General features: G+C 42.1%; 2 protein-coding genes across 4 annotated transcripts in view; one reads left to right on the top strand and one right to left on the bottom strand.

Annotated features, from left to right (window-relative positions):
- The window catches only part of LOC136879024 (cyclin-dependent kinase 11B), an 84,266-nt gene extending 80,531 nt beyond the window's left edge, over positions 1-3,735 (bottom strand). For both annotated transcript variants that reach the window (XM_067152745.2, XM_067152746.2), the window contains exon 1: positions 2,068-3,735. In XM_067152745.2, coding sequence (XP_067008846.1) covers positions 2,068-3,354 — 1,287 coding nt within the window. In that variant the 5' untranslated portion in view covers positions 3,355-3,735. The remainder of the gene's footprint in view (positions 1-2,067) is intronic.
- Positions 3,736-3,925: 190 nt separating this feature from the next.
- LOC136879023 (uncharacterized) overlaps positions 3,926-27,879 on the top strand; it is a 178,006-nt gene continuing 154,052 nt past the window's right edge. For both annotated transcript variants that reach the window (XM_067152741.2, XM_067152742.2), the window contains exon 1: positions 3,926-4,075. The gene's annotated coding sequence lies outside the window, so the exon portion shown is untranslated. The remainder of the gene's footprint in view (positions 4,076-27,879) is intronic.

Below are 27,879 nucleotides of genomic sequence, written 5' to 3'. Positions count from 1 at the left end.
TTGGGAAAACCACTAAGACAGTCTTTCTGAGGATTTAAAAAGGCAGGTGGAGAGTGAGTTCCTACCATTATAATGAAAACTTCCCAACCTGATTGTGACTGATGGTATGCAAGCGGGTCTACCATTACAGTGAGAATTCCCTAACTCAGTCTTCATATGAGAAAAGATGTTTGGCGACTTCGCGCGACTTCCCCGTCGCGTTTCTAGGGTAACGTTAAGAGCTATGCAATTTCATACAATCTTGCTCACAACATGCACACTACCTAACCTAGAAATCTGTATACAATATAGAGTTCCGTAGCGAAGCACGGGTACATCAGCTGGTATATATATATATATTTTTTTTTTTTAAAGGAAAATAGCATGATCCCTGGACCAATATATCGTTTAATGAATCAGTTAATGCACATGAAGTGACAGCACATTAAATAAAATAATCACAGACGACAGTGTTGGACAGACAAAACACTTACGGAAGCGCTGCGAGGTAGCAGAAATAGTTGTTGTAAGGCAGTAAAGTATGTATCCTCTAAAATAAAATATTTCGTATTATTTCTTAATCAACCTGGGATTTGAGACTTTATTTGAGTAAAAGCAATTACTATCTTCCATTTGTGACAAATATTACAGCGATATTTCATGGATCAACATCATTCACGTAACCGCTAATTAACCAGTGAACGATGGGAATAATAATACGTAATACTGGGCGATGGCATATATATAGGCTTGGTGTTAACCTAATGAGGATAAAATGAATGGCGAAGACGTTATAAACACCCAGTCCCCAAGCCAGGGGAGTTGAACAGTATGAGGGGGTTGATTCCAGAAACTGAACCGGGGCCATAGGACCAAAAGGCAAACGTTCTATCCATATAGCCACAAAGCCGGACTTTCATTTGCTAAACCTTAGGCTACCATCTCGATTGATCAGGGGTTGAGCATTTTCAGTAACAGAGGCCGGGGCAGTAGCCTGTAAAGCAGCCTTGACAACACAGCTGGCTTCTCCGTTGGCTACTGGCTGCAGCTCAAAACGCTAAAGGCTTGGCGTTCACTAAACCAACCATCGAAAACAGGTAACATAAGTCTAGTGGTACCCCATATCTTAATCCAAGCATACGCCACTGATAGCCAGATGTATGAACGGTGCTATAGGCTGAAATTAATTCAATGTGGTGTCATTCCCGGAATTCAACACAGACAGATTTGATTACCAACTGGGTAATAACAATAAAAACTTCTAAACAATTAGACAAATGGTCTTACTACTTTCAATAGGCTTTTTGCTCAGTAGCCACGATGTGTTAGACCAATGGATTTTGTCACTAGCTAGGACAGGTGCAGAAAAATAAAGAAAGAGCACTTCGGTAAAAGTTGATAGCATTGTCTAAGCAAGTAAGGCACTAACAACAACAGAGCATCACACCACATGCCCAGTGAGCATGCTCTCATGATGCTAGCAGAGGGATAATATTGTTCTACCTAGTCATTTTGTACAGAACAGCACACCTAGGCCTATATAGACAACTTGAGACAAATTTTGCATCTGGCCCAACCCTCAGAGCAAAACTTGGTTCATCATATAAGCTTTGCACAGCACACTCATCTTACAAAGTGGTAATCTGAAAAACGGTCATATGTTACAATAAATCACTTCCGTAACTTCACTGATTAGAGTTAGTCCCACTAAATTCCAGTTAGCCTACAGTAAGTTAGTATAACATAGAAGCAAATACATCTCTAAACAGGGGAATATTTACTAGTAAGTTTGGTACCTGTTTTACACCCTGTGTCACCTATTTACGACACCTTTTAACAAAAAATGTATGCACTTGAATATGAAATACACAAAATATGCACAAGCTTAACAAGAACTGGCTAATATACTTTCCTGAACTAACAGACTAGCCAAAAACTCTGACTTAAGGAGAAAAAGAGCAGGGAGTATATCTCCATTAAACAAGTGAATTCATGATTCAATACAAATCAAACTGCTGCAATAGAGAAGTCCCTATTCTTTCTCCCTAAATAAACTGTAGAGTATTCTAAGGTCCAAATAAAGCTCACCTGGTTTCTTTTCTTCATAGATCGCATGAGAGCATTAAGATCTTGCTCCACAAAATCCATGACGATGAAAATCTGATCCATATTACTGCCGACAACTATCTCGCGCACAGTTACAATGTTCGGGTGTTGGGATTTCAGCAGAGTATTAATTTCTCGTAAAGCTGTAATGGGGAAACCTTCTTTCTCCTTGGCCATCTTCAGTTTCTTAAGAGCCACCACTTCCTGAGTCCTCTTGTCTCGGGCTCGATACACTACACCAAAAGAACCCTCCTCTATTTTATTTAAGCACTGGAACTCTTCCACACTCCTACAGCCCTGGATAGCAGGCAAATATGGAGGCAGGGAATCAAGATCATCCTCATCATCATCCAGGTCACATTTTGGACTGTCCAATGTGGTTAAACCTGCATTATTATCTTCCTTGATATCTTTGATAACTATGCTATCTGCGTCACTATCACCAGATTTTGAATTATGCTTCAAGGGCGAATTCTGCAAATCATTTTCATGTCCATCGCTCTGAGGGTCAGAGTCATTGGAATCAGCTGTTTTAGTACTTGAACTATCATCACTGTCCTCCTCGGAATCTTCTGAAGAGCTTGACACAACTACTTCTACTGGATCTTCCACATCCTTTTTTGGACTTGAGTTCCTAATCTCACATTTTGGTACCTTACCATTCCCACTACCATCACCAGAAAATGATTCAGAATCACTTTTCTCATCGCTGCTTCTTGAGAGACTTCTGTCTTTCCTGTGTCTCTTCCTATGATGGCTATGATTATTATTGTTACCACTACTACTTCGCTTTCTATCCGAATTTGGACGAGTATGCCTTAGATCTTTATGGTCAGTCCTATGCTCCGATTTAATGGAATGTTTAGATTTTGCATTTAACTCATTCATCACTACTTGACGCTCCACTTTCACACGTAATTTATCTACTGTGCGTTCACTCCCTTGGTGAGACACAAGTACACGTCTAGCACTATGACTACTGCGTCTTTCTCCTCGTTTGTTCAACAATAACTCCCGCAAATCCCTCTCAGGAGATTTGTACCCATGTCTATGCCTTCGGTGATGATGTTTTCTTCGGCTATAAACGTCGCGGGATCGCTGACGACTATGACGGTGACTCGATGTATCAGAAGAATAGGTACTTCTCCTGTCCTGTTTAGGACTTCGGTTTCGGTATGCCTGTGTCATACTGTTACTTGCTTGAGGTGGTTTAATGTTAAGTGATTCAGTCAAATCATCGTCAGATGAACCAGATAGCACTATTTCCATATTTACAGCAATCAAGATGCTTCTATAACCATTAACTTACACGAAAATATCTACACCATTATTATATAACTTAACCTCACTTTTATGTTGCACGATTTTCTGCAAGAATGCTCTAATGATATGTTTATTTGACACAAAATCAATGTTCCACTCAGTTCTCTGGTACCAGGAAACTGTTATTTTCAAAGATTGTCATTGTCTTCTTACATCTCTGCCACTTTCAAACATAAACTGCACACAAATACACACAGAATCACTAGTTCATATCATGTGCAATTTCGTTTCAGCAACTCAGTAAGTGATATAGGAGTGATATAATTACTTTTTTAATTATTGTACATTGGAATTGAAAAAAAAAAGAATTCTCGAGTTATGCAGAAGTCCATCTATCGCATTACAAACAGAAATGGTTTACGATTCCATCGAACGAGTATCGAACTGCAAAAGTGATGCAAACAATCGATCCTGCAACATTCGACTTTGTTCATTTTCTGTATTTCCCTGGTAGAATGCGCTGCATTGTTGTTCTCGTCCATGACTGCAATTTAAAGAGAACAGGTGCTGCTACCAAGCGTTTAACTCCAGGTTCACTTTGCGTCAGGTAGTACTGTAATGCATGGAGTTTTGTTTGTTGTGACTGACAGATGTGAGGTACAGCCGTAAATTACTACTGCAAGAAATGGCGTAGTGTGAAGGACGGCCGGAACTTTATGGAACCATGGTGAGTTTACATGCTTGTCTCAATTTTCGTATGGTTTAATATCTTTCACCTTTAACAGTATTTTAATTTCTGGAAGTTGTATGCTATATAGTAGCCTATAGACATGGAACAGGTAGGTCCTTGCTGAATATCGTATGGGTGTACAGCAAGACCAGTTTCAAACAATTGGTAGGATTTTTCACGATCAATGCAGGTATGAAAAGAACACATTATTCAACATTATGGGTACCGTACCGTATGAGAGAATTGTTTGTGTATTGTTTGTGTATGAATGTCCTTGGCATCATTCACAGAATGACTCAAATTGCATTTGAACAATTAGGCGGAATTTAGTGCCTCATCAACTACTGGTGAGCATCGAGGAATGATTGTTTCACCTATGCTGTGAGGCTGGCGGTACCCTACGGTAATCGCTGCTAATAGATTTGTTTTCATACCAGCTACTTTGTTCCGTAAGTTTTAAGACAGTAGCCCATTAACTACATCTGTCTGCATGTTCCTCATCAGTTCTCTTTTGTTCAGTTATAAGACTACTATATAATCTCTGTCAGGCATGTTTTGAAATTACAAACACACTTTTTTCCCATTGAATCTCAGGCCAATGGTTTTCCACTTTTGAAAGTATCCTGCTGACAAGAATTTTGTCTACCAATCTGTCTTATATTCATACAAGCTCTACTTTTGGTCAAGATTATATTTCACAGTTTGAAATCTGGAATTTCGGTGAGAATGGTTCGAATCTTGCGGCCGTCAGTGCATCTGAAACGTCTCCATTTCCTGTCTCCTGTCGCCAGGTTGTGAGTTATGATGTTCGTCACATGATCTTTCTCGTGTTTCACAGAAGTTCGAGGTTTCACTATCCTGTGTGCAGTGAGATTCATGTTTTTTAAACTGTTTTGGGGAATGTTCTTTAAATTACTACTGTATAAGTGTCTGAAGATTCCCATACCCCTCTGACGATGTCCAGATCCAAAATCGAAGTCGGTTTAACTCGAAATCGTAGCCAGGAGGGAGTTATTTTTCCAGTAGGCCGGAGGTACAGGCCATCTTCATGCCTTGATTTATAATTCTTAAAGCGTAGGATTAACGGAACAAAAATGCGTCTATACTTAAAAAGATTACCTGGGAGCAAAATATAAACTGTAACAGAAGTATGAAAAACTTTGTCAAAGAGGAAAACCAACGACAATTGACAACTGGTAGTCTAAGAGGCACGGGCACGAGTGGAAACAATCCGAAAGACCTAAACATAGCTCTATTATATTCGGGAAGGGAGGTTCAATAATCATTTTTTTAATATTACCGGTGCGAGTAAAAAATCTATTATTGCCAGTCTACTTGTAGGCAATCTTGAATACATAAATGTCCATTTTAATTGGTATGCCTTTCCGCATTCAATCTGCAAGTCTCTGTGAATTAACGAAGCCCTATGTCCTCGGACACTCCCGGCACTAAAAGCCATACGCCATTTCAACGAAGCCCCTCCAACATCCTCGTTTTGCAACTATAGCTGTGACCTCATTTAGTTCCCGTATCATTAAAAACTGAGTGTGATCGTCGTCGCCTTGGTTTCCCTCTGCCTCTCTTATTTCCCATGGCCGTGCCCATCATTATTTTAGGTAACCTGTCCTCCTCCATTCACCTCACATGATCCCATTCTGCCTGTATATCCTCGTTCCGAGTACATTGTTTCCACCTGTTTGTACCAACACTGCCTTCGTGATGTTCAGGCCGTACTGTAGCTCCGATGACGTCACGCAAAGAGGTGAACTGTTTCCTCCGTCCAACCCGTACAGTGCAACATGATAAGTATGTACCTTTTAATTATGAAATATTCACATATGTTGTATTAATATTACAGGTGAGATCACTAGCACCTGTAATCGCATCGCAGTTCGTAAGTCAGGTCTACGTAATTTTAGGAGAAGTAGGTTTGAAGTGCGATCAACGCCGTCATAGCTTGAGTGTTTTACTCGTCAAAGTACCCAGCAAATAATTATTATCCGTTAATACAAATATGGAAAGAACAAACGTACAATAATAATAGACTTTTACTTCCATACGTGACACTTCTGGCACTATCCTTCGAAAACTCTTGGAACCCTTTTTTTCCACACAAACATTTGTATCATTTTTGGTTTAGGAATAGCCCATGTTTCTAATATAATTGTTGTTTTAGCTCATAATTGTTAGGCTGAATAACTAGTGTGACTGAACAGAGATGATGATAATGTTATTAGTTTTATGCCCCGGTAACTACTTTTATGGTTTTCCTCTTTCTAGCTCGTTGGTTTCTGTCCACTTTTATGATTGTTCTGTATCAACAATAAAACGCCCCGCTGTAAATCTGTAACAAGAAAGTCAAAAGCAGAACTCATCATCAGCTCTGGAAAATGAGTGAAACATGCACCTTTATTCTTCGTAATAGGTATTTTTCGTTGTAATTTTCGGTTTTTACGAAGGTAACTTGCCCTCGTACGAAGAAAATGAAAATATTAATGTACATTTACTTGTATAGTTGTATTTTTCCCGTGGTACGCGCAAGTTCTTAGCATTGTGGCAACTGCGAACTTTCACACACTGTATTTAAATTAGCAACGCAATATATTTCCATAAAAACGTGTTATACGATGACAGTTAAATTAATAAATTCCACGAGAAGAATTACGCCCTTGAATTTATATTACAACAAGAAGATACCATTCAAACCTGAACTATAAGGTTTCATTATCTTCAAAACAGCTGTTTACGTAAATCCTGATGTGATAAATTTTAAGAACAAACATGCAATATACTTAAATATAAATTTTTGTCTTTCAACAGTCACAATTATCCAGATGATGCACCCTGTCCTTATGAATCACATTCACAACTACAATTTGTAACATTCGCTTAGCTCGCCTCAATTGATCAGTTGATCGGCTTGGTGCGCTTTCTACAGTACGGCCTGTATATTACGAAGGCAGTGGTACCAACAATCACTCTCGCTACTTTAATATCTGTCATTTGTAACTTATGAATAAGATATCCTGAACCCACCCAGCTTTCACTCCCATGCAACAGAGTTGGTCTGAACCGGATGTAAAATTAGTTCCAGGATTGGCATTACTAACATTTATTTATCAAAGTTTTCATTCCCCACCCTGAAGGGGTGGGGCGGGCCACCTAGTGGGTTACGCCCTCTCTCTGGCCAAGACATGTGGGCGGGTTGGGGAGATGTGAGGCAATAAGGAGGTGGGTAAAGGATGTGAAGAATTAGGAGATGGGAGGGTATTTCTGGCGTCGGCTAAGCATTGTATATTTTTATTTATTTTGTTAGTGACAATTTGGTCATTTTTAATACATAAATTGTAGGTTTTTTTTTTTTCTGCAGTTACTTAAATTCATAAGTAAACTCTGCATTTTTAATAAGGAACTGACTGGTAGTTTTCCGTTGTACCAACATCGTCCATACCACTGTCACATTCATATTGTCAAAGCCAAGGATGAGACAGACAAGTCAATGAAATTAACCAATTTATTCTAGCCCATGCCAGAAGACATTGTTGTTGTTGTTGTTGTTGTTGTTTGAGTCATCAGTCCATAGACTGGTTTGATGCAGCTTCAATGCCACCCTATCCTGTGCTAACCTTTTCATTTCTACATAACTATTGCATCCTACATCTGCTCTAATCTGCATGTCATATTCATACCTTGGTCTACCCCTACCGTTCTTACCACCTACACTTCCTTCAAAACCAACTGAACAAGCCCTGGGTGTCTTAAGATGTGTCCTATAATTTTATCTCTTCTTCTCGTCAAATTTAGCCAAATCGATCTCCTCTCACCAATTCGATTCAGCATCTCTTCATTCGTGATTCGATCTATCCATCTCACCTTCAGCATTCTTCTGTAACACCACATTTCAAAAGCTTCTATTCTCTTTCTTTCCGAGCTAGTTATCGTCCATGTTTCACTTCCATACAATGCCATGCTCCACACGAAAGTCTTCAAAAACATCTTTCTAATTCCGATATCAATGTTTGAAGTGAGCAAATTTCTTTTCTTAAGAAAGCTCTTCCTTGCTTGTGCTAGTCTGCATTTTATGTCCTCCTTACTTCTGCCATCGTTAGTTATTTTACTACCCAAGTAACAATATTCATCTACTTCCTTTAAGACTTAATTTCCTAATCTAATTTTTCCTATATCACCTGCCTTCGTTCGACTGCACTCCATTACTTTTGTTTTGGACTTACTTTCATCTTGTATTCCTTACCCAAGACTTCATCCATACCATTCAGCAACTTCTCGAGATCTTCTGCAGTCTCAGATAAAATAACAATATCATCGGCAAATCTCAAGGTTTTGATTTCCTCTCCTTGGACTGTGATTCCCTTTCCAAATTTCTCTTTGGTTTCCTTTACTGCCTGCTCTATGTAAACATTGAAAAGGAGAGGGGACAAACTGCAGGCTTGCCTCACTCCTTTCTGGATTGCTGCTTCCTTTTCAAAGCCGTCGATTCTTATCACTGCAGACTGATTTTTATACAGATTGTAGATAATTCTTCGTTCTCGGTATCTGATCCCTATCATCTTCAGAATCATAAATAGCTTGGTCCAATCAACATTATCGAATGCCTTTTCTAGATCTACGAATGCCATGTACGTGGACTTGTCCTTCTTGATTCGATCCTCTAAGATTAAACGTAAAGTCAGGATTGCTTCACGTGTTCCTACATTTCTTTTGAAGCCAAATTGATCTTCTCCCAACTCAGCTTCAACTTGTTTTTCCATTCTTCTGTAAATAATAGGTGTTAAAATTGTTCAGGCATGAGATACTAAACTAATAGTGCGGTAGTTTTCACACCTGTCAGCACGGGCTTTCTTGGGAATGGGTATAACAACATTCTGCCGAAAATCGGATGGGACTTCTCCTGTCTCATACATCTTGCACACTAAATGAAATAACCTTGCCATGCTGGTTTCTCCTAAGGCAGTCAGTAATTCAGAGGGAATGTCATTAATTCCAGGTGCCTTGTTCCTTTGAGGTCAATCACAGCCCTGTCAAACTCTGACCTCAAAATTGGGTACACAATACAATACAATCAATACTGATCTGCATTTAGGGCAGTCGCCCAGGTGGCAGATTCCCTATCTGTTGCTTTCTTAGCCTTTTCCTAAATTATTTCAAAGAAATTGGAAATTTATTGAACATCTCCCTTGGTAAGTTATTCCAATCCCTAACTCCCCTTCCTATAAATGAATATTTGCCCCAGTTTGTCCTCTTGAATTCCAACTTTATCTTCATATTGTGATCTTTCCTACTTTTATAAACGCCATTCAAACTTATTCGTCTACTTCATCAGCATCAACATCCTCTTCATGTTCCAGAACCAAATTATCTACATCTTTACCTTGATACAACTGTTGGATATGCTCCTGCCATCTTTCTGCTTTGTCTTCTTTCCCTAGAAGTGGCTTTCCATCTGAGCTCTTAATATTCATACACCTAGATTTCCTTTCTCCAACGGGTTTCCTTGATTTTCCTGTATGCAGCATCTACCTTTCCCAGGACCATACAACCTTCGACATCCTTGCACTTCCCCTTCAGCCATTCTTCCTTAGCTACCTTGCACTTTCTATCCACTTGATTCTTTAATCGCCTGTATTCCTTTCTGCCCTCTTCATTTCTAGCATTCTTGTATTTTCTTCGTTCATCAATCAGGTATAGTATCTCCTGAGTTATCCACTGATTCTTAGTTGATCTTTTCTTCCTTCCTAACATTTCTTCAGCAGCCCTACTGACTTCATTTTTCATGACTCTCCACTCTTCCTCTATAGTGTTTCCTTCAGCCTTTTCCTTTAGTCCTTGTGCAACATATTCCTTGAAACAATCCCTCACACTCTTTTCTTTCAACTTGTCTAGATCCCATCTTTTTGCATTCTTTCCTTTCTTCAATTTCTTCAACTTCAGATGGCATTTCATGACCAACAAGTTGTAGTCAGAGTCCACGTCTGCTCCTGGGAAAGTTTTGCAATCCAACACCTGGTTTCTGAATCTCTGCCTAATCATAATGAAGTCTATTTGATACCTTCCAGTGTCTCCAGGTCTCGTCCACGTATACAGCCGTCGTTTGTGGTGTTTGAACCAAGTATTGGCAAGGACTAAATTATGATCCGTGCAGAATTCAACCAGCCGACTTCCTCTTTGTTCCTTTGTCCCAATCCAAATTCTCCTACTGTGCTACCTTCTCTTCCTTGGCCTACCATTGCATTCCAGTCTCCCATCACAATTAGATTCTCGTCACCTTTTACATACTGTATTAGATCTTCTATCTCTTCATATATTCTTTCGATTTCTTCATCATCCGCTGAACTAGTAGGCATGTAGACCTGCACTATTGTGGTAGGCATTGGTTTGACATAGTGCACTGTGAACGCTATGTCTCAGCTGCAAAGGTATAATATGTGTGTATACAGATGGAAAGAGTATGCACCCTCTAATGAAAATTAAAAATTCACAGCCTGTTTCCAGTCATTCGACCGGGTCAGGAATGAAATGATTGAAGCCCCCATCTAGCGACGAGGATAGGAATTATGCCGGCTGCCGAAGCCTGTCGCACTCCACTGGGGCAATGATTAATGACTGTTAGATGAAATGAAATGATATTGGAGTGTGTTGCTGGAATGAAAGATGACAGGAAAAACCGGAGTAAAACCTGTCCTACCTCCCAGCACAAATCTCGCATGGAGTGACCGGGATTTGAACCACGGAACCCAGCCGTGAAAGGCCGGCGCGTTGGCGCCTGAACCCCGGAAGCACCTGTAATAATAAATAAATAAGAGTAATCGTAAAGCTTATAATCCTCGTATGACCTCAGCTAACGTGAGGAAACATTTCTTTGATTTGATGCCGTCTAGTATGCCGCTTGTCAATTTCGACGTTTTGTTTCTCTCTACCAGATGGCAGTTGGGTGATCTATGGCTGAGTTCTAATTAATTTTGTCGGTAAACACCAAATGTGCCACCAGAGATATTTTACTTGCTGACACCGCACGACATGGAGTGTTGAGTGGACCTTTTTTCCTTCAATTATCCGAGTACCTCTGCTGGATTTGAACCCGCGATCTTGGGATTCGGAGCCGGCATTCTACCACTGATCCGCACTGGATCTGTCCCTAAGGTACCTTTTTCATCGTGACTAGGTACAACATGGTCTTCAAAAGGGATGTTTTTTTTCTTCTTTTCTGATCGTCTTCAGGGAGGTTTTGTTGATGCGATTTCGCCCCGTAATAAACATGAACCAACTCCGAAAATACTTGGAGTTCTGGAAAATATGCCTGTCTAAAATGTGACAGGTTTATTTTCCACTCAGTTTATTTTCACAACTGAATATTCCTCTGCGTAGTGATTATTGTTACCCGGGGAAGTACAACTGGGTGAACATTTCCTTTAAACACTAATCAGAAGTCCGCCGCCTTTGTACAGTGATGGTTAGCGATATTAGCCCCCGATACTGCCAGAAGTTTAAGAATGGCAGGAAGGCTGGTATGTGTTTAAAATGGTATTTTGCATCTCAATTCCGATGAGGGTGTGCCTGAAAAGCCACCTCGGGAGGAGGATCCTCCTGTATGTGCGAGCGGTAGAATAACATCTACGGTATCGTCTGCCTGTCGTAAGAGGCGACTAAAAGGGGCCCTAGAGGGTCTGAACTTGGGAGCGTGGGTCGGCGACTATGGGGCCCTTAGCTAAGTCCTGGCACTACTTCCACTTATTTGTACCAGACTCCTCACTTTCAGCTATCCTATCCGACCTCCCTTGTTCAACTCTTGTTCTTTTCTAACCCCAACAGTATTAGATTCCCGAGGCCTAGGGAGTCTTTCGTTTCCATGCCCTTCGTGGCACTTGTTTTTCTTTGGCAGATATCTGCATTTTTCGAAGTGTCGGACCCCTTCAGTTTTTCTTCTTTTTAGTGTTAATAGAGGATGGTTGCCTAGTTATGCTTCCTCGTAAAATAATAACCACCACCACTCGGGAGGAGGAAGCCTCCATGCCTCAGGTTGCAGCGCGCCGGCCTTTCATAGCTGAATTACGTGGTTCAAATCCCGGTCACTCATGTGAGATTTGTGCTGGACAAATTGGAGGTGGGACAGATTTTTTCTCCGGGTACTCCCGTTTTCCTCTCATCTTTCATTTCAGCAACACTCTCCAACATAATTTCATTTCATCTGTCAGTCATTAATCATTGCGCCAGAGGAGTACGATAGGTTTCGGCAGCCGCCACAATTCCTATCCTCGCCGCTAGATGAGGGCTACATTCATTCCATTTCTGACCCGGTCGAATGACTCAAAACAGGCTGTGGGTTTTCATTTTTCACTCGGGAGGAGGACACGAGTTTATTTTACTAATCAGAAGTGATAGAGTTCTGACTCTTCGAAGAATGGCAGTATCTGTAAAAAGAACGAGAAGGGCCAGGAAGTCCGTGAAAATGAAACTCACTAGGCCTCACAAACCTAATTCCGTCGGGACTGGAAGAGAACAACAGTTGGCCAAGGGAGGTCATATAGGAAAGCTGACAGCGATATGGCTGGCACAAGTGGAAACAATGCCTTACTCTGGTGGTGGTAGTGGTGATTATTGTTTTAAGAGTGATTACAGCTGGACTCGTCTGGGGGACCTGTGCTCGCCAGCCCACATTCCCTGTGTGAGAGCCCCCTTTAGCCATTTTACGACAGGCAGAGGTGTTGGTGGTAATTATTGTTTTAAAAGGAAGTACAACTGGGCAACCATCCTCTATATAACACTAATTAGAGAGAAAAAAATGGAAGTGATCCGACACTTCGAAAAATGAAGGTATCGGCCAAAGAAAGAAAACCTAATACCGCCGGGGTCGGAAAAGAACAAGAGTTGACCAAGGGAGGTCGAATAGGATAGATGAAAGTGTGGAACGTTGCACAAGTAAGTGTAAGCAATCCTAGGACTCAGCTAAGGGCCCAGTGGTCGCCAAATCACGCTCCAAAGCATCTTGCGACAGGCGGGAGCTACCGTGGGTTTTATTCTACCGCCCCCATCCACAGGGGGAGACATTTGCCTCATATGAAATTGAGAAACCATTGAAAAACAATCAGTAACTAATGATCTGCATGTAGGGCAGCCGCCCAGGTGGCAGATATCCTATCTGTTTTTTTTCTTAGTCTTTTCTTAAATGATTGCAAAGAATTTGGAAAGTTATTGAACATATCCCTGGTAAATTATTCCAATCCCTATTTCCCCTTCCTAAAAACGGATATTTGCCACAATTTGTCTTCTTAAATCCCAACTTTATCTTATTCATTTTGTGATCTTTTCTAAAAAAGACACCACTCAAACGTATTCGTCTACTAATGTCATTCCACGCCATCTCTCCAGTGACAGTTCGGAACATACCACTTAGTTGAACAGATCGTCTCCTTTCTCCCAATTCCTCCCAGCCAAAACGTTGCAACAGTTTTGTAACGCTGCTGCTATCTTTTAGGCTGTTGACGGTGGGGTTCAAACCCCGCACCATTTCAGTTACACGACCCTAGCAGATTGAGCTTAATCACTTGGTACGAGATTCCTGCGGTCTCTCCTATGAAGAATGAGTTTGCGACAAGCTTCAAGCACGTCAGAAAGCCTTACATTGTATGTTTTTTCATTCAGTGGTGTCATCTTGTAATGTTATGCTCTAGTTCTCCGTGTACAGCGATCTCTATTTAGCTGACATTTTCCTTGTACATATTTTCCACAATTTACGACATGAGCACTATTCGCCCGTGTTCGAGGTTGTAATTTACCACACTGATGACATTTTGGCTGTTAGTGAGGAACCTAACCTAGGTCCCAAATTGACGGAATATGATGCTTACAGCTTACTGTGACTTCTGGATTAAAGTGGGTTTGTTACGTTCGTCGTTCTGGCTGAAGCTCATCCTGGAGCAGACCTAGACTGTCAAGGTTTGAATCCCGCCGAGTGAAGTGGGATTTTTAAATGCAAAGTCACGCCCTTATGGCTCAAAATACACGTAAAACTGAAGGTTCCGTACCTACAACAGCGATATAAACAGTCACACAAAGATACAGACTTGTTTTGCTTCCTGGTCCTTGACTTTGAACGTTCTTGTATGAAATCAGAGGAGATGGGCGATTCCGGTAAAACTATTCCCTTACGCAGCCCCTGTGCTTAATGGTGCGGAAATGTCGCCTATAGAGTCGGAATGCGTGCTTTTCTAAGTAAAGACGCAAGCATTCAGGTTTACATGACTGTTGTTATCGTGAACATAGCCACGAGACCTCCAGTGTTACGCGGAATCCGAACCACGGGTACGGTCTTATCATTTTAAAATACTTCATGCAGTGACCGGATTTGAGCCGCGAGCGCGCTCGTGAGAAGCCATTGAAAAGGACATTGACTATCTCGCCTTTTGTGTATTTCAGTGGGCTTGATACTGATATGTAATAGCACCTTCTGACTCTGTAAGGAAAGGATCGGGAAGCTACCGCACTCTTCATTTTCCTCGTTTATCTCTGCTCAGACCGGTCGTATTTCAAAGTCCTCAAATAAATCAGTCTCGTGTCGGTAGATTTATCGGCACGTCAAAGACACCCTGCAGGACAAAATTCCGGCCTCTCCGGTAAGCGTAATGGTAGTTCGTTGTACATAAAACTATTATTGTTGTAGTAACGTGCATGCGAGTAGCAGGTGGTGGTGGTGATTTTTGTTCTAAGAGGAAGTACAACTAGGCAATCAACTTCTGTTAACACTAATCAGAGAGAAAATATGGAAGGGATCAGGCACTTAGAAAAATGAAGGTATCGGCTAAAGAAAGACAAGGCCTTCGAAGGGCGTGAAGATGAGACTCCCTAAGCCTCGCAATCTAATACCGCCAGGGTCGGAAAAGAACAAGAGTTGACCAAGGGAGGTCTGATAGGATATGTGAAAGTGAGAAACGTTGCACAAGTAAATGGAAGCAGTGCCAGAACTCAGCTAAGGTCCACCTGGTCGCCTAGCCCCGCTACCAATACCTTAAAGTCGCCTTTTACGACAGACAGGGGAAACTGGGTGTTATTCTACTGCCTCCACCCACAGGAAGAGGCGGGTAGCAAGTAAATGAATACACGACTGGTAGCGTTTAGTCTCCGATTTACACTAATTGCTATACAAACTACACAGGCATACAGTCATCTCTCTATCTCTCTCTCTCTCTCTCTCTCTCTCTCTCTCTCTCTCTCTCGCCGGGCTGAGTGGTTGAGACTATTGAGGCGCTGGCCTTCTGACCCCACCTCTGCAGGTTCGATCCTGACTCAGTCCGGTGGTATTTGATGGACCTCCAATAAGTCAGCATCGTGCCTGGCACGTACTGAACTTCTGCGGGACTAAATTCTGGCACCTCGGCGTCTCCGAAAACCATAAAAGTAGTTACCGGGGCATAAAACTAATAACATTATCATCATCTCTGTTCAGTCACACTAGTTATTCAGCCTAACAATTATGAGCTAAAACAACTGTCACTTGCACTTCATGATTCTCTGTACAATTATATTAGAGTCACCACGGTTCACAGTTTGTGCGCGCGCAATCAGTCTCACATTCATACTCACACGGCAGTCATTTGTCTCTCACTGCTCAGCTGCACTATCGTCCCTCGTCACTCAGTTGAAATGCTGTGCATTCGTCGTCAGTTCACAAACAGACAGCACTCGCTCCACAGAACTGGACTCGCTCAATCACTGGCAGCACTGGACTCAACTGAACCGTCTCGCTCTAGTTCGGCCTGCCTTAAATAGGGAGGCCGGCCCTTCTAGATACTTCGCGAGAGTAGAAACTCCTGGAAATGTCTGGAAGTCGAATGCTTTGGATTCTTCCCGTGCTGTCGAGGAGGCCTTCTTCGACTAGTGACGTCACTAGGGATGGTAGCGGGGGCTGACTCTTGCGTGCATATCTTGTATCTGACTGGTCACTAATATTTGCGAGATGGTTGGGCCCACTCGGTGACATCACTCTCGACTGAAACTTGGAAAACTTGCTTATTCCAAAGTCGCATTAATTAAAATGGCGGACAGCACATTATTATTATTATTATTATTATTATTATTATTATTATTTGTTGCCTATTCAGTGACGCCTAGGCTATCTGCGGCAGGTGACGACATAACTACAGGGGATCCGACCAGCCTTGGGGCTGAGGATGGAACAAAAGTAAGACACCATCGTACATACAGTACCTAATAGCAATCATGATCGCCTGAAAGTAGTCTCCTGGGTGTCGTTGGGTTGGGGCAATATAATTAACACCCACAGTAGCCCTTACTTGTCATAACAAGCTACTGAAAGGGGCCCCAGGTGCTCTTAACTTTGGATTGCAGTTTGGCGACCCACCAGGCCTTTAGCTGAGTTCTGACACGTACTTGTCAGGCTCCTCACTTTCATCTATTCTATCCGAGCTGCCATGGTTAACTCTTGTTCTTTTCCGACCGCGGCGGTATTACGTATGGAGGCCTAGAGGGTCTTTTATATTGACGCCCTTCGTGACCCTTGTCTTTCTTTGGCCGATACCTTCATTGTTCGAAGTTACGAACCCCTTTAAGTTTTTCCTTCTCATAAGTGTTAATAGAGGATGTTTGCCCCGTTGTACTTCCTCTTAAAACATTAATTACCACCGCCATCTTGGCTGTCAGATGGGATCATGGTTCCAGGAAAGGTACAGGATATTTTTGTACATCTTGTACTTAATCAGTCTTGCCCATTTGAAAAGTTTGCGAATTGGAAATTCAGTATTTATGAGAAGGAACAATTATCTTTGGAAGGCATGGACTGTGTTTGATTCTCAAATCTAACCTTGTTACAACTGAACCAGAGCTGTCGATGGATTAGCGCGCTGGCGCTGGGTAATCTCATGAGCTCGGATAACCTCTGTATATGACGCATTCTATAGAACTTCGATTCATGTGACGTGGGGGTTTCCGTCACAATACCTACCAACGATACGTATCCGAGTATGTTTCTCACGAACTATGGTTGTGCTTGGTGAATGTTGCTACCTTTGAGTTATCAATCTCTCTTTATAACCTCGTGCGTGCAGTCTTTGGTAGAAGTCTGAAAATTATAACTGCATAAACCGCACCACGGTGTCGGATTAGCGGTAATGGATAAGCGTAAATAAGATTTTTTCACTGGACTGAGTAGCTCGGACGGCAGAGCGTTGGCCTTCTTTGTGCCCTCATTGCAACTCCTCTTAAAACATTTGTACATTGGACTCATCGATTTATTTATTTATTTATTTATTTATTTATTTATTTATTTATTTATTTATTTATTTATTTATTTATTTATGCCATCCTAGAGTTCGCCATTTGTGATATCCCATACGGAAAAAGAATACATTCTTATAACTAAGTATCGGATGTTAAGGACAAGTCATATTTCATTCCTAAAGTCATTTTACTGGAAACCCGAAAAATACGTGTGAATGATGGGTCCTTGACCCCGTTTAAAGTAATTTTATGTTGCATAGATGCATAATTCTGTTATAATTTGCTCATATAACGTCATATTTGTTTATATTTTGAGCATTTTTTGTTTAAATCGGGCCGTCGTTTTTTTAACATGGTACAAATTATCTGCGTCGAGTTTCAAACACAGGATTTCAAAATACTGTAGTAGATGTATTTTTCTTTCTTTTCCTGAAACAGACAGGTAGCAGGTTTAGAAGGCACCATACCGAGAAAGAGATGTTGTACGAACATATACCAACAGATACCAAAAAGCATGCCAATACATTTTTGGTTATTTTTTAGAAAAAAGAATTAGAACTGCATCTCTTTGCTGTGATACTGAATTGGGAACATGCATAATTTTCAAAAATATTTTTTTGAAAAGTACACCAATGAAATAGTACGTAAACGTATTACATTGTGGTATGTTGCCTTGTTTTCTACCATTAAAAAAATGTTTAATAGTGCCTTTCCGCAAGGCGAGTGAAACGGCCTCTGACGTAAGCGGCGCGCTGTGACGTCACGATCCAGTACCGCATGGAGCTCTACCAGCCGTTGTGCATCAGCCGTTGCTAAAAGCCGATTGTTTATTATTATTCATGATCGCGAGTAACTTCGAAATGACAGAAGAAAGGTTCAAAACAGCACAGTCAGACAATCTACCATGTGTAGATGTCATCATTCTTGAAAAATGTGACTTTTGTGGCCGCAGAAATTCGCGGATAACAAGCAAGTTTGTAAGTGGCGTCTTTTATATACGTGCAATGTACTGTAACCCATAGTATTAGGATAACAACGAACCTGGATAGATATCACATCACTTTCAACATTTCCTTCTAGACTGATTCCCCTATTAAAGAATAACATTACATTTTCGGGCTTTCAGCATTAGTAAAGTAAGAAATCGGATTTCAGCACTAACATAAACATATAGATAGCATTATAGTACTTGTCCGCTTCTGTGGTGTAGTGGTTAATGTGTGCCACTCCCGGAGGCCCGGTTTCGATTCCCGGCTCTGCCATAAAAGTTGAAAACAAATAGTACGAGGACTGGAACGGGGTCTACTCAGCCTCGGGAGGTCAACTGAGTAGAAGGGTTTCGAATCCCACCTCAGCCATCCTCGAAGTGGTTTTTCGTATTTTCCTACTTCTCCTCCAGGCACCTAAGGCCACGGCCGTTTCCTTCCCTCTTCCTTGTCTATCCCTTCCGATCCTCCCATCCTCCAACAAGGCCCCTGTTGAGCATAACAGGTGAGGCCGCCTGGGCGAGGTAATGGCCCTCCTCACCAGTTTCATCACCATACTCAAAGTCTCAACGTTCCAGGACATTGCCCTTGAAGTGGTAGAGGTGAAATCCCTCGCTGAGTCCGAGAGAAAACCAACCCTGAAGGATAAACTGATTAAGAAAGAAAGAAAGAAAGAAAGAAGGAAAGAAAGAAAGATCAGAGTACTATAGGGCTATAATCTATCATTCCCCAAAAAATATATATTTATGGTTGGGACAACTGGCCTACCCACTTCCAGGGCCCATGAAAGAGAATTAAATATCTTTGCGGAGGGAAAAAGTTAAACATGATAAAGATAAATATGACTTCATCTAGTTTTCACAAGTCGGGCTGAGTGGTTCAGACTGTTGAGGTGCTGGCCTTCTGACCCCAACTTGGTTCAGTCCAGTGGTAGTTGAAGGTGCTCAAATACGTCAGCCTCGTGTCGGTAGATTTACTGGCACGTAAAAGAACTCCTGCAGGACTAAATTCCTGCACACCGGCGTCTCCGAAAATCGTAGAAGTAGTTAGCGGGGCGTGAAGCCAATAACATTAATTACATTTGGCTTTTAACAAGCTGAACATATCAGGAAAGAAAAGTGTCCTGGTGACATTTTAGTCGCTCAATACAGGAATGTCTTTGGGTGCTGTGACTTTTACTTTTTTTTTTTTTTTTTTGCTTTACGTCACACCGTCACATATAGGTCTTATGGCGACGATGGGACAGGAAAGGCATAGGAATGGGAACAAAGCGGCCGTGGCCTTAGGTACAGCCTCAGCATTTGCCTGGTGTGAAAATGGGAAACCACGGAAAACCATCTTCAGGGCTGCCGGCAGTGGGGTTCAAAACCCACTATCTCCCGGATGCGAGCTCACAGCTGCGCGCTCCTAACCGCACGGCCAACTCGCGCGGTATTTTTACCCTTCGGTTTATTGACTTGGCTTGTATAACCTAAAACTTAGGCTAAGTTGGATAATATTTTAAACACCTACATCACTATTTTCACCTGTGTGCAATTATGTTATTTATTTCATTAATATTATGATAATTATTATAATTGAGCATTGTTAACTTATAAGACCCCAACAGACAAGCATTGGTTTTGTGTAGAGTTATACATTTGTTAAGTTCACATTGCTTCCTTTCGTGATGTACACGTCTATTCTTTGTTACATTATAGAGTATTTAGTTCTTTACCAATTAAGCTCTTCAATAAAGACATACATAACTGTCCCATGCCAAGATATATTGGTAGAATTAGAGCTGTCAAAATGGTTCATAACCCCTTTGATTTATTATCTTGACATGGATCACCCAAAACATAGGTTAGGTTTGGAGAATACTTTAATAATCAGCATTATTTAATGCACTGTTTATTACTTTCATATTCCAAGATGTAATTGAAGCATTTAAATAAAGCATCATACATTAAAATTTAAAGTTTTACCACTAGAACAGCTGACATGGAAAAGTGATTTGAAAATTCAATCAAATTCATCTTACGTTAAAATATTAAAAAAATAAAAATAAAATGTAGACTTTTCCGATATATCACCAGCCTTTCTCCGGCTCGCCAAAATCCATTTCTTCCTAGTTTTAGCGTCTTTGGAACATTTATAAACAATTTGTTTGGTATGGTATGCGATGTGCTATTGCACATCGGAACTCTACACCATTTGTAAGTTTTCTGCCTCACTGTCTGCGCAGGATTCATTTTAAGTCTAAAATATACCACTCAGATTATTATCCAATGTATAGACCTCGAATTTAACCATACTAGACACTAACGTAAAGTAGAAATACGCGAAGTGTATCCTGCTTCTCACAGCACACTATGTGTTATTTCGTCTGCTAATTCAGTCAACCTGTACGATGACGTCAGACCAATGAGATCGCGTGCTTGCGTGACGTGACATTTTCGTAGATTTTAATCACGTTTGGAGTTATTATTTGTACATTCTGATCACATTTTTGAATTCTGCATGAAATTTTGAATCAGATTAGCATATTTTTAATTGAAACCCCGGATCATGCATGTTCCCTATTAAAGTTTTAATTTGTTCTTCTGTATCTCTGTCACTTTGCATGGTTAAATGTGTCTGCTGTATTATCGCTTATCACTTGTTGACACATTTAAGGTACTGTAATACTTGCTAACTATCCCTAAAATGTTTAAAAAGGCCCATTCTTATCTTTTCCTTCCATCGTCGCGGCTGGCAGATTTCCGCCTCCGTAGTGTGACGGTTAGTATTATTAGCTGCCGTCCTCGGGGACACGGGTTCGATTCCCGGCAATGCCAGAAATTTAAAACTGGCAGGAGGACTGGTATGTGGTAGAAATGGTACATGTAGCTCACCTCCAATGGGAGTGTGCCTGGAAAGAACTGCACCACCTCGGAATGAGGGCACGAGTTTACTTTGTCCAGCCCCATGGCTAAATGGTTAGCGTGCTGGCCTTTGGTCACAGGGGTCCCGGGTTCGATTCCCGGCAGGGTCGGGAATTTTAACCTTAATTAGTTAATTTCGCTGGCATGGGGCTGGGTGTATGTGTCGTCTTCATCATCATTTCATCCTCATCACGATGCGCAGATCGCCTGTATGTGTGTTCAGTCCGTCAGCGATTCCGCTGGACTGGCTGCATAAGGATTGGCATTACTAGCATCGCTCATACCTCAGTCACTTTCATATTGTCAAAGCCAAGGATAAGACAGAGACAGATCTATGAAAGTAACAAAATTGCTCTAACCTATACCAGAAGACATAGTGCACTGTAAACACTAGGTCCTGCCAGCAAAGGCATGCAGATCGCCTACGGGAGTCAAATCAAAAGACCTGCATCTGGCGAGCCGAACTTGTCCTCGGACACTCCCGGCACTAAAAGCCATACGCCATTTCATTTCCTTACTTCTTTAGGTCATAAACTTCCGAAACCTACTTAAACCAATCAATTTAAACACCTCTTGTAGAATGAGGGAACTCCATTCTGCGAGACCTATATGTAATCTGCCTCCCATAAGTCCAACCCCTCGTCCACGTCGTGGGAGGTGGGCAACGGCATGAAGTAAGGGATTGCCTGCAGGGGTGGTGTACAGCGGGGACTGTGTGTGCTCCATGACCGCTACCGTAGCTATGAAAGCCCTACAGGAACCCTGAAAAGTGACGGCTAACGGGGCTCTGGTGAACTCCTCAATGGCGAGCGCTGCAACCCTCTTCCCGTGGGGTTTAAAGAAACAGGGGGAACCACTGCGTTGTGGGGTAGAGGGATCTTCAAAGGTTAAGGGAGACAACCCCTACAGGTTTTGAGGCTTAGGTCGCAGTCCCACCACCAAGCTCGGTTTGCTGTGAGTTAATAACTCGCACAGCCTCAAATCTGAACTGTTAAAGAAACCGAAGTAAAACACAACCAGGTGAATAATAAGTTGACGACTTTTGGCATGAAACGGAAAACGAGAATAGGTTTTTGGAATGTCAGAACCCTGAGAGACTTCCGAAGAAGACCTGGAGAGAGAGGATCGAAGAGGAATGTCTAGCAGTGGGAAAGACTTGGAACGAAGTGAAGAGGTTAGCCAACAATAGGACAGATGGAAGTGTTTCACGGAAGCCCTATACTCCAGGAGGAGCAATAGGAAATAAGTATACATAGGCCTAATCTCGTGAACAGAGCCTCCGTGGCTCAGGCGGCAGCGCGCTGGCCTCTCACCGCTGGATACCGTGGTTCAAATTCCGGTCACTCCATGTGAGATTTGTGCTGGACAAAGCGGAGGCGGGACAGGTTTTTCTCCGCGTACTCCGGTTTTCCCTGTTATCTTTCAGTCCAGCAACACTCTCCACTATCATTTCATTTCATCTGTTAGTCATTAATCTTTGCCCCAGAGCAGTGCGACAGGCCTCGGCAGCCGGCACAATTCATATCCTCGCCGCAAGTTGGGGGCTTCATTCATCCCATCCCTGACCCGGTCATTGACTGGAAAACAGGTTGTAGGTTTTCATTTTCAATCTCGTGAACATATATGTGGGGATGTCTTACTGTGCGTCTAGCTGGCGGAAGATATTCAGCAACTACTGATAGCTAAAAGAAAACTGGAACTTGGCACGTGTCTATTTTATATGAAACTAGCTGTAGTACCCGGCGTTGCCCGGATAGTTTTTGAATGTTTACCTTTAATATTTGTATTACCAGTTAGTTGAGTGTGAAGTGAATGCTTATAGAATTCTTTTTGAGATGTTGATTTTACGACTTATCATGTAGTTTTATAGTTATTTAGATGTATCTGATTTCAAGTTTTAGATTATTTAATTTTCGAGTAGACACTAATCTCGGTCATTTTATACTATTTACTTTTAAGCCCTTCTCAGCTCCTGCCTCGATGGAGGCTGAACGTGCACTTAAACGCTATCCACAGCGTCACAGTTCGTATCAGCGACACATAAACAATGGATTTCGACATTAATATTGGTTATTTTCCTTATTTTTGCAAGTCAACCCCTCTCATTCTCCAACACCAGCGGGGGCTAAGTGTATCTGACCCCCACAGTAATGTTTTCTATATAGTAAGTCATATGTATTCCAAGTTTGATTGAGAGATATACTAAAACATACACACATCCTTAAACTCTGTCCCTTTGGACGTTTTCAATTTTTTGCCAGTTCTCATCCGCCTGCCGAGTAGGACTGAGCTTTATCTTAAACGGCATCCAGAGTGTTACAGTTCATCTCAGCGACCCCGAAAACTATGGATTAGACACAAATTTCGGTCATTTTCGGTTAATATTTACATTTCGCCCCTACTTTAGAGGCTAGGAGTCTCTTACCCCAGACAGTAGGTCCAGTATACACACATGCGTCCATTCTCTCGGTCATTTTCGAATTTTTGTTTTTCACTTTTTCTCACCGCTATGCGAAAGTAGGCAGAAATTTGACTTCTAAAACAATTGGAGCGTTACTATTCATCTCAGCGACCCCGAAAAGAATGGATTCGACACTATTTTCGATTATTTCTACATCTCATCCCGTCGTAGGTGTGCTAGGGTTGTCATACCTCCACGCACTTTGTCTCCTGATAATAAGTCATAAGTGTCCAAGTTTGTTTGAAATTGTTCCCGTAGTCCCGAAACGTATGGATTCAACACTAATATCGGTCATTTTCAGTCTTAATTACATTTCGTACCCTTATCTAAGGCTTCAAGGGGTGTCTTTCCCCCTTAGTATTTTTTTCAGGTAGTAGGTAATATTTGTATTAAGTTCTGCTGACAGTTATACTGGAACGTACAAAAAACATCCCTAATCTCGGTCATTTGGATATTTTCTGTTCTTGACTCCTTCTCACCCGCCTGGCAATTGGGGATCAACTTGGACTTAAACGACAACCGGAGTGTCACTCCTCATTTAAGCGACACCTAAAACCATGGATGTGACATTATTTTCGATTATTTTATATCTGACTCCCTTCCTAACCACTCACCACAAAAGGGGCCTTAATTTGGACTTTAAATGTCCAGAGTGCCACTATTCACCTCAGCGACCCTAAAAACTGTGGATTCAACACTAATTACGATTATTTTTATATATCACTCCCCCATGCCCCCCACCCTAAAGGGGGCTGAACTTGAAATTAAGAATTTCCCGGGATGTCACTGTTCATCTAAGCGACCCCGAAAAGTATGGATTCGACACTATTTTCGTTTATTTTTATATATGACCCCCCTTGCCCACCGCCCCTAATAGTTCCTGGGGTGTCTTATCCCCACGTGGTTTGTCTCCTGATACTAAAAATCCGGAGTTTCGCTATTCACTTTGGCGACCCCGAAAACTACGTATTCGACACAATTTTCGATTACATGTATATATCACTTCCCCCTCGCCACCACGCCAAAGGGTCTGAACTTGGACTTAAGAAAATTGGAGTGTCACTATTCATCTCAGCAACCCCAAAAAGTATGTATTCGACACTACTTTGATGATTTTCATATCTCACGCCCCCCGCGCCCCACCCCTAATGGTTCCTGGGGTGTTTTATTCCCACGTAGTTTGTCTCCCGATATTAAAATTCCGGAGTGTTACTATTCACCTCGGCGAGCCCGAAAACTGTATATTTGACACTAAATACTATTATTTTTATATCTCACCCCCTTGCTCCCCGCCCCAAAGGGGGATGAACTTGGACTTAAAAAAATCCCGGGGTGTCACTATTCATCTAACCGACCCCAAAAGTATGCATTCGACACTACATTCGATTATTGTTATATCTCACCCCTTCGCCCCCCCCCCGCCCCTATGGGTTCCTGGGGTGCCCTAACCCAAGTGGTTTGTCTCCTGATAGTAAAAATCCGGAGTGTCAGTATTCATCTCAGCGACCCCGAAGAGTACTCGACATTCTTTTCGATTATTTTTATACATCACCCCCCCTTGCCCCCCACCCTAAAGGGGGCTGAACTTGAAATTAAGAATTTCCCGGGATGTCACTGTTCATCTAAGCGACCCCGAAAAGTATGGATTCGACACTATTTTCGTTTATTTTTATATATGACCCCCCCTTGCCCACCGCCCCTAATAGTTCCTGGGGTGTCTTATCCCCACGTGGTTTGTCTCCTGATACTGAAAATCCGGATTGTCGCTATTCACTTTGGCGACCCCGAAAACTATGTATTTAACACTATTTTCGATTATTTGTATATATCACTCCCCCCTCGCCACCACCCCAAAGGGGGATGAACTTGGACTTTTAAAAATATCGGAGTGTCACTATTCATCTCAGCGACCCCGAAAAGTGTGGATTCGACACTATTTTCGTTTATTTTTAGTTATGACCCAACTCGCCCCCCGCCCCTAAGGGTTCCTGGCGTGTCTTACCCCCACGTGGTTTGTCTCCTGATACTGAAAATCCGGAGTGTCGCTATTCACTTTGGCGACCCCGAAAACTATGTATTCGACATTATTTTCGATTATTTGTATATATCACTAGCCCCCACCCCAAAGGGGGGCTGAACTTGGACTTTAAAAAAATGGGAGTATCACTATTCATCTCAGCGACCCCGAAAAGTATGGATTCGACACTATTTTCATTTATTTTTATATATAACCCTCCTCGCCCCCCCCCCGCCCCCAGGGGTGTTTGGGATGTCTTACCCCCACGCGGTTTGTCTCCTGATACCAAGTCATAAGTGTATCAAATTTGGTTGAAATCGCTCCAATGGTTTGGGAGGAGATGTGGTACAAACCCACCCACCCACATACATACAATGACATATATATATATAGATAGATTATATTTTGTGCAATCGTTTCAAAAGTGTACAAGAGTGGCGGCATTTCCCTAAATTAAAAAAAACGCTTTTCCCTTTGCGAAAATCAAATTATCATAAATATGTCTCCCGGTCATGGTCATCCATCAACGGCTGCTAATTTCAGACGGTAACCAGCCATATGACGTAGCCTGCACGGTTGCTAGGTAACATACCTCGCATCACTGCTTACGCGGTTGCTATGGTTACACTTCCGTCACACATTTCGTCGCGTACGTTACACTAATTTTCGGATGACCCCCCGCCATAAGACATATTCATGTCAGTACAGGCTACGTTATGGTTTTCCTTGTTTAACGTAGCTCTAACACAGGTCTTCATTTAGGTACAGACCTGGCGTTTACCTGGTGTGAAAATTTGGAGCTATGGAAAATCATCCTCAGTTCTGCTGAGTTCTTCCAAAAGCAAGTTTACTGCTGCACAACCTGTAACTAGCTCCCTCATGTGTCCGGAAAAGTACAGAACCATTGTAGGAAGAATGAATGCTTCAAGTTGCTCCTACAACGTTAATTAATCTAGGCAGTAATTGGTTGTCCTGGATGTTTTTTTTTTTTTTGCTAGGGGCTTTACGTCGCACCGACACAGATAGGTCTTATGGCGACGATGGGATAGGAAAGGCCTAGGAGTTGGAAGGAAGCGGCCGTGGCCTGAATTAAGGTACAGCCCCGGCATTTGCCTGGTGTGAAAATGGGAAGCCACGGAAAACCATCTTCAGGGCTGCCGATAATGGGATTCGAACCTACTATCTCCCGGATGCAAGCTCACAGCCGCGCGCCTCTACGCGCACGGCCAACTCGCCCGGTGTGTCCTGGAATTGAGACGATTGACTGGAAATAGCTTACAGCTAGTTTTAGGTGGCAAGACGTCACTAATACTTACACATTTGTAATAATAATCGTATGGCCTTACGTACGGTGTGGAAGCATTTTAACTTGACGCCATCTTGCTGCTTGCTCGTCAGTTTTGACGTTTCGTTTCACTCTAGGCCTTCTAGATGATCGACTAAACCGAACCTCTCTTGAGCGTCTTTGGCTGAGTTTTTAAAGGTGAATTTTGACAAGTGAACGAACACAAAATGCATCGCCAGAGATCTTTTACATGCCGACATCATACGACATGGAGTATCGAATGGACTTATTTCCGCGCCTCAAAATTCCGACTACGTCAGCCGAGTTTGAATCCGTTATCTTGAGATCCGGAGGTCGACGCTCTACCACTGATCCACAGAGAGAGAGCAAAGGAAAAATGAAGACGCCTGACCCTTCGAAGAATTGAGGTTTCGGCAGAAGGGAAGGACCATGGAGAGCGTGAAAATGAAAGACTCGCTAGGCCCCGCAAACCTAATAACGTTGGTATCGGAAGAGAACAAGGGCTGACTAAGGGAGGTCTGATATGTAAATTGAAAGCGAGGAAGCTGACACAAGTACGCGGAAGCATTGGGAGTGGGGTTTGTTGATTCGCATTAATTGAGACTTGTATTCATAAGCTACAGTATACTTGTTCAGAAACTGTTCTGGTAGAGAGAGAGAGTGGGTGATCGAAATAGGTTTCTCAGAATTTTATATGCGATTTTAACGAGAAGCAGAGAAGCTCGTAAGAAGCAATTGTGGAATTTTATCTGAGGGGTAAACACATGTGGGTGTAATGTCTGGATAAATCCTGTGTGTTTCTGTCCACTGTGGTGTGGGAGGCCTCTCTGGAAGAGACAAGTTGGCTGTTACGCTATAAGAACACTTTCTATTCCAG

This window comes from Anabrus simplex, chromosome 8, assembly GCF_040414725.1.
Source record: "Anabrus simplex isolate iqAnaSimp1 chromosome 8, ASM4041472v1, whole genome shotgun sequence".
NCBI classification, from domain to species: domain Eukaryota; kingdom Metazoa; phylum Arthropoda; class Insecta; order Orthoptera; family Tettigoniidae; genus Anabrus; species Anabrus simplex.
The sequence above is the reverse complement of the archived record's forward strand: the minus strand, read 5'-3'. Positions and strand labels throughout refer to the sequence as shown.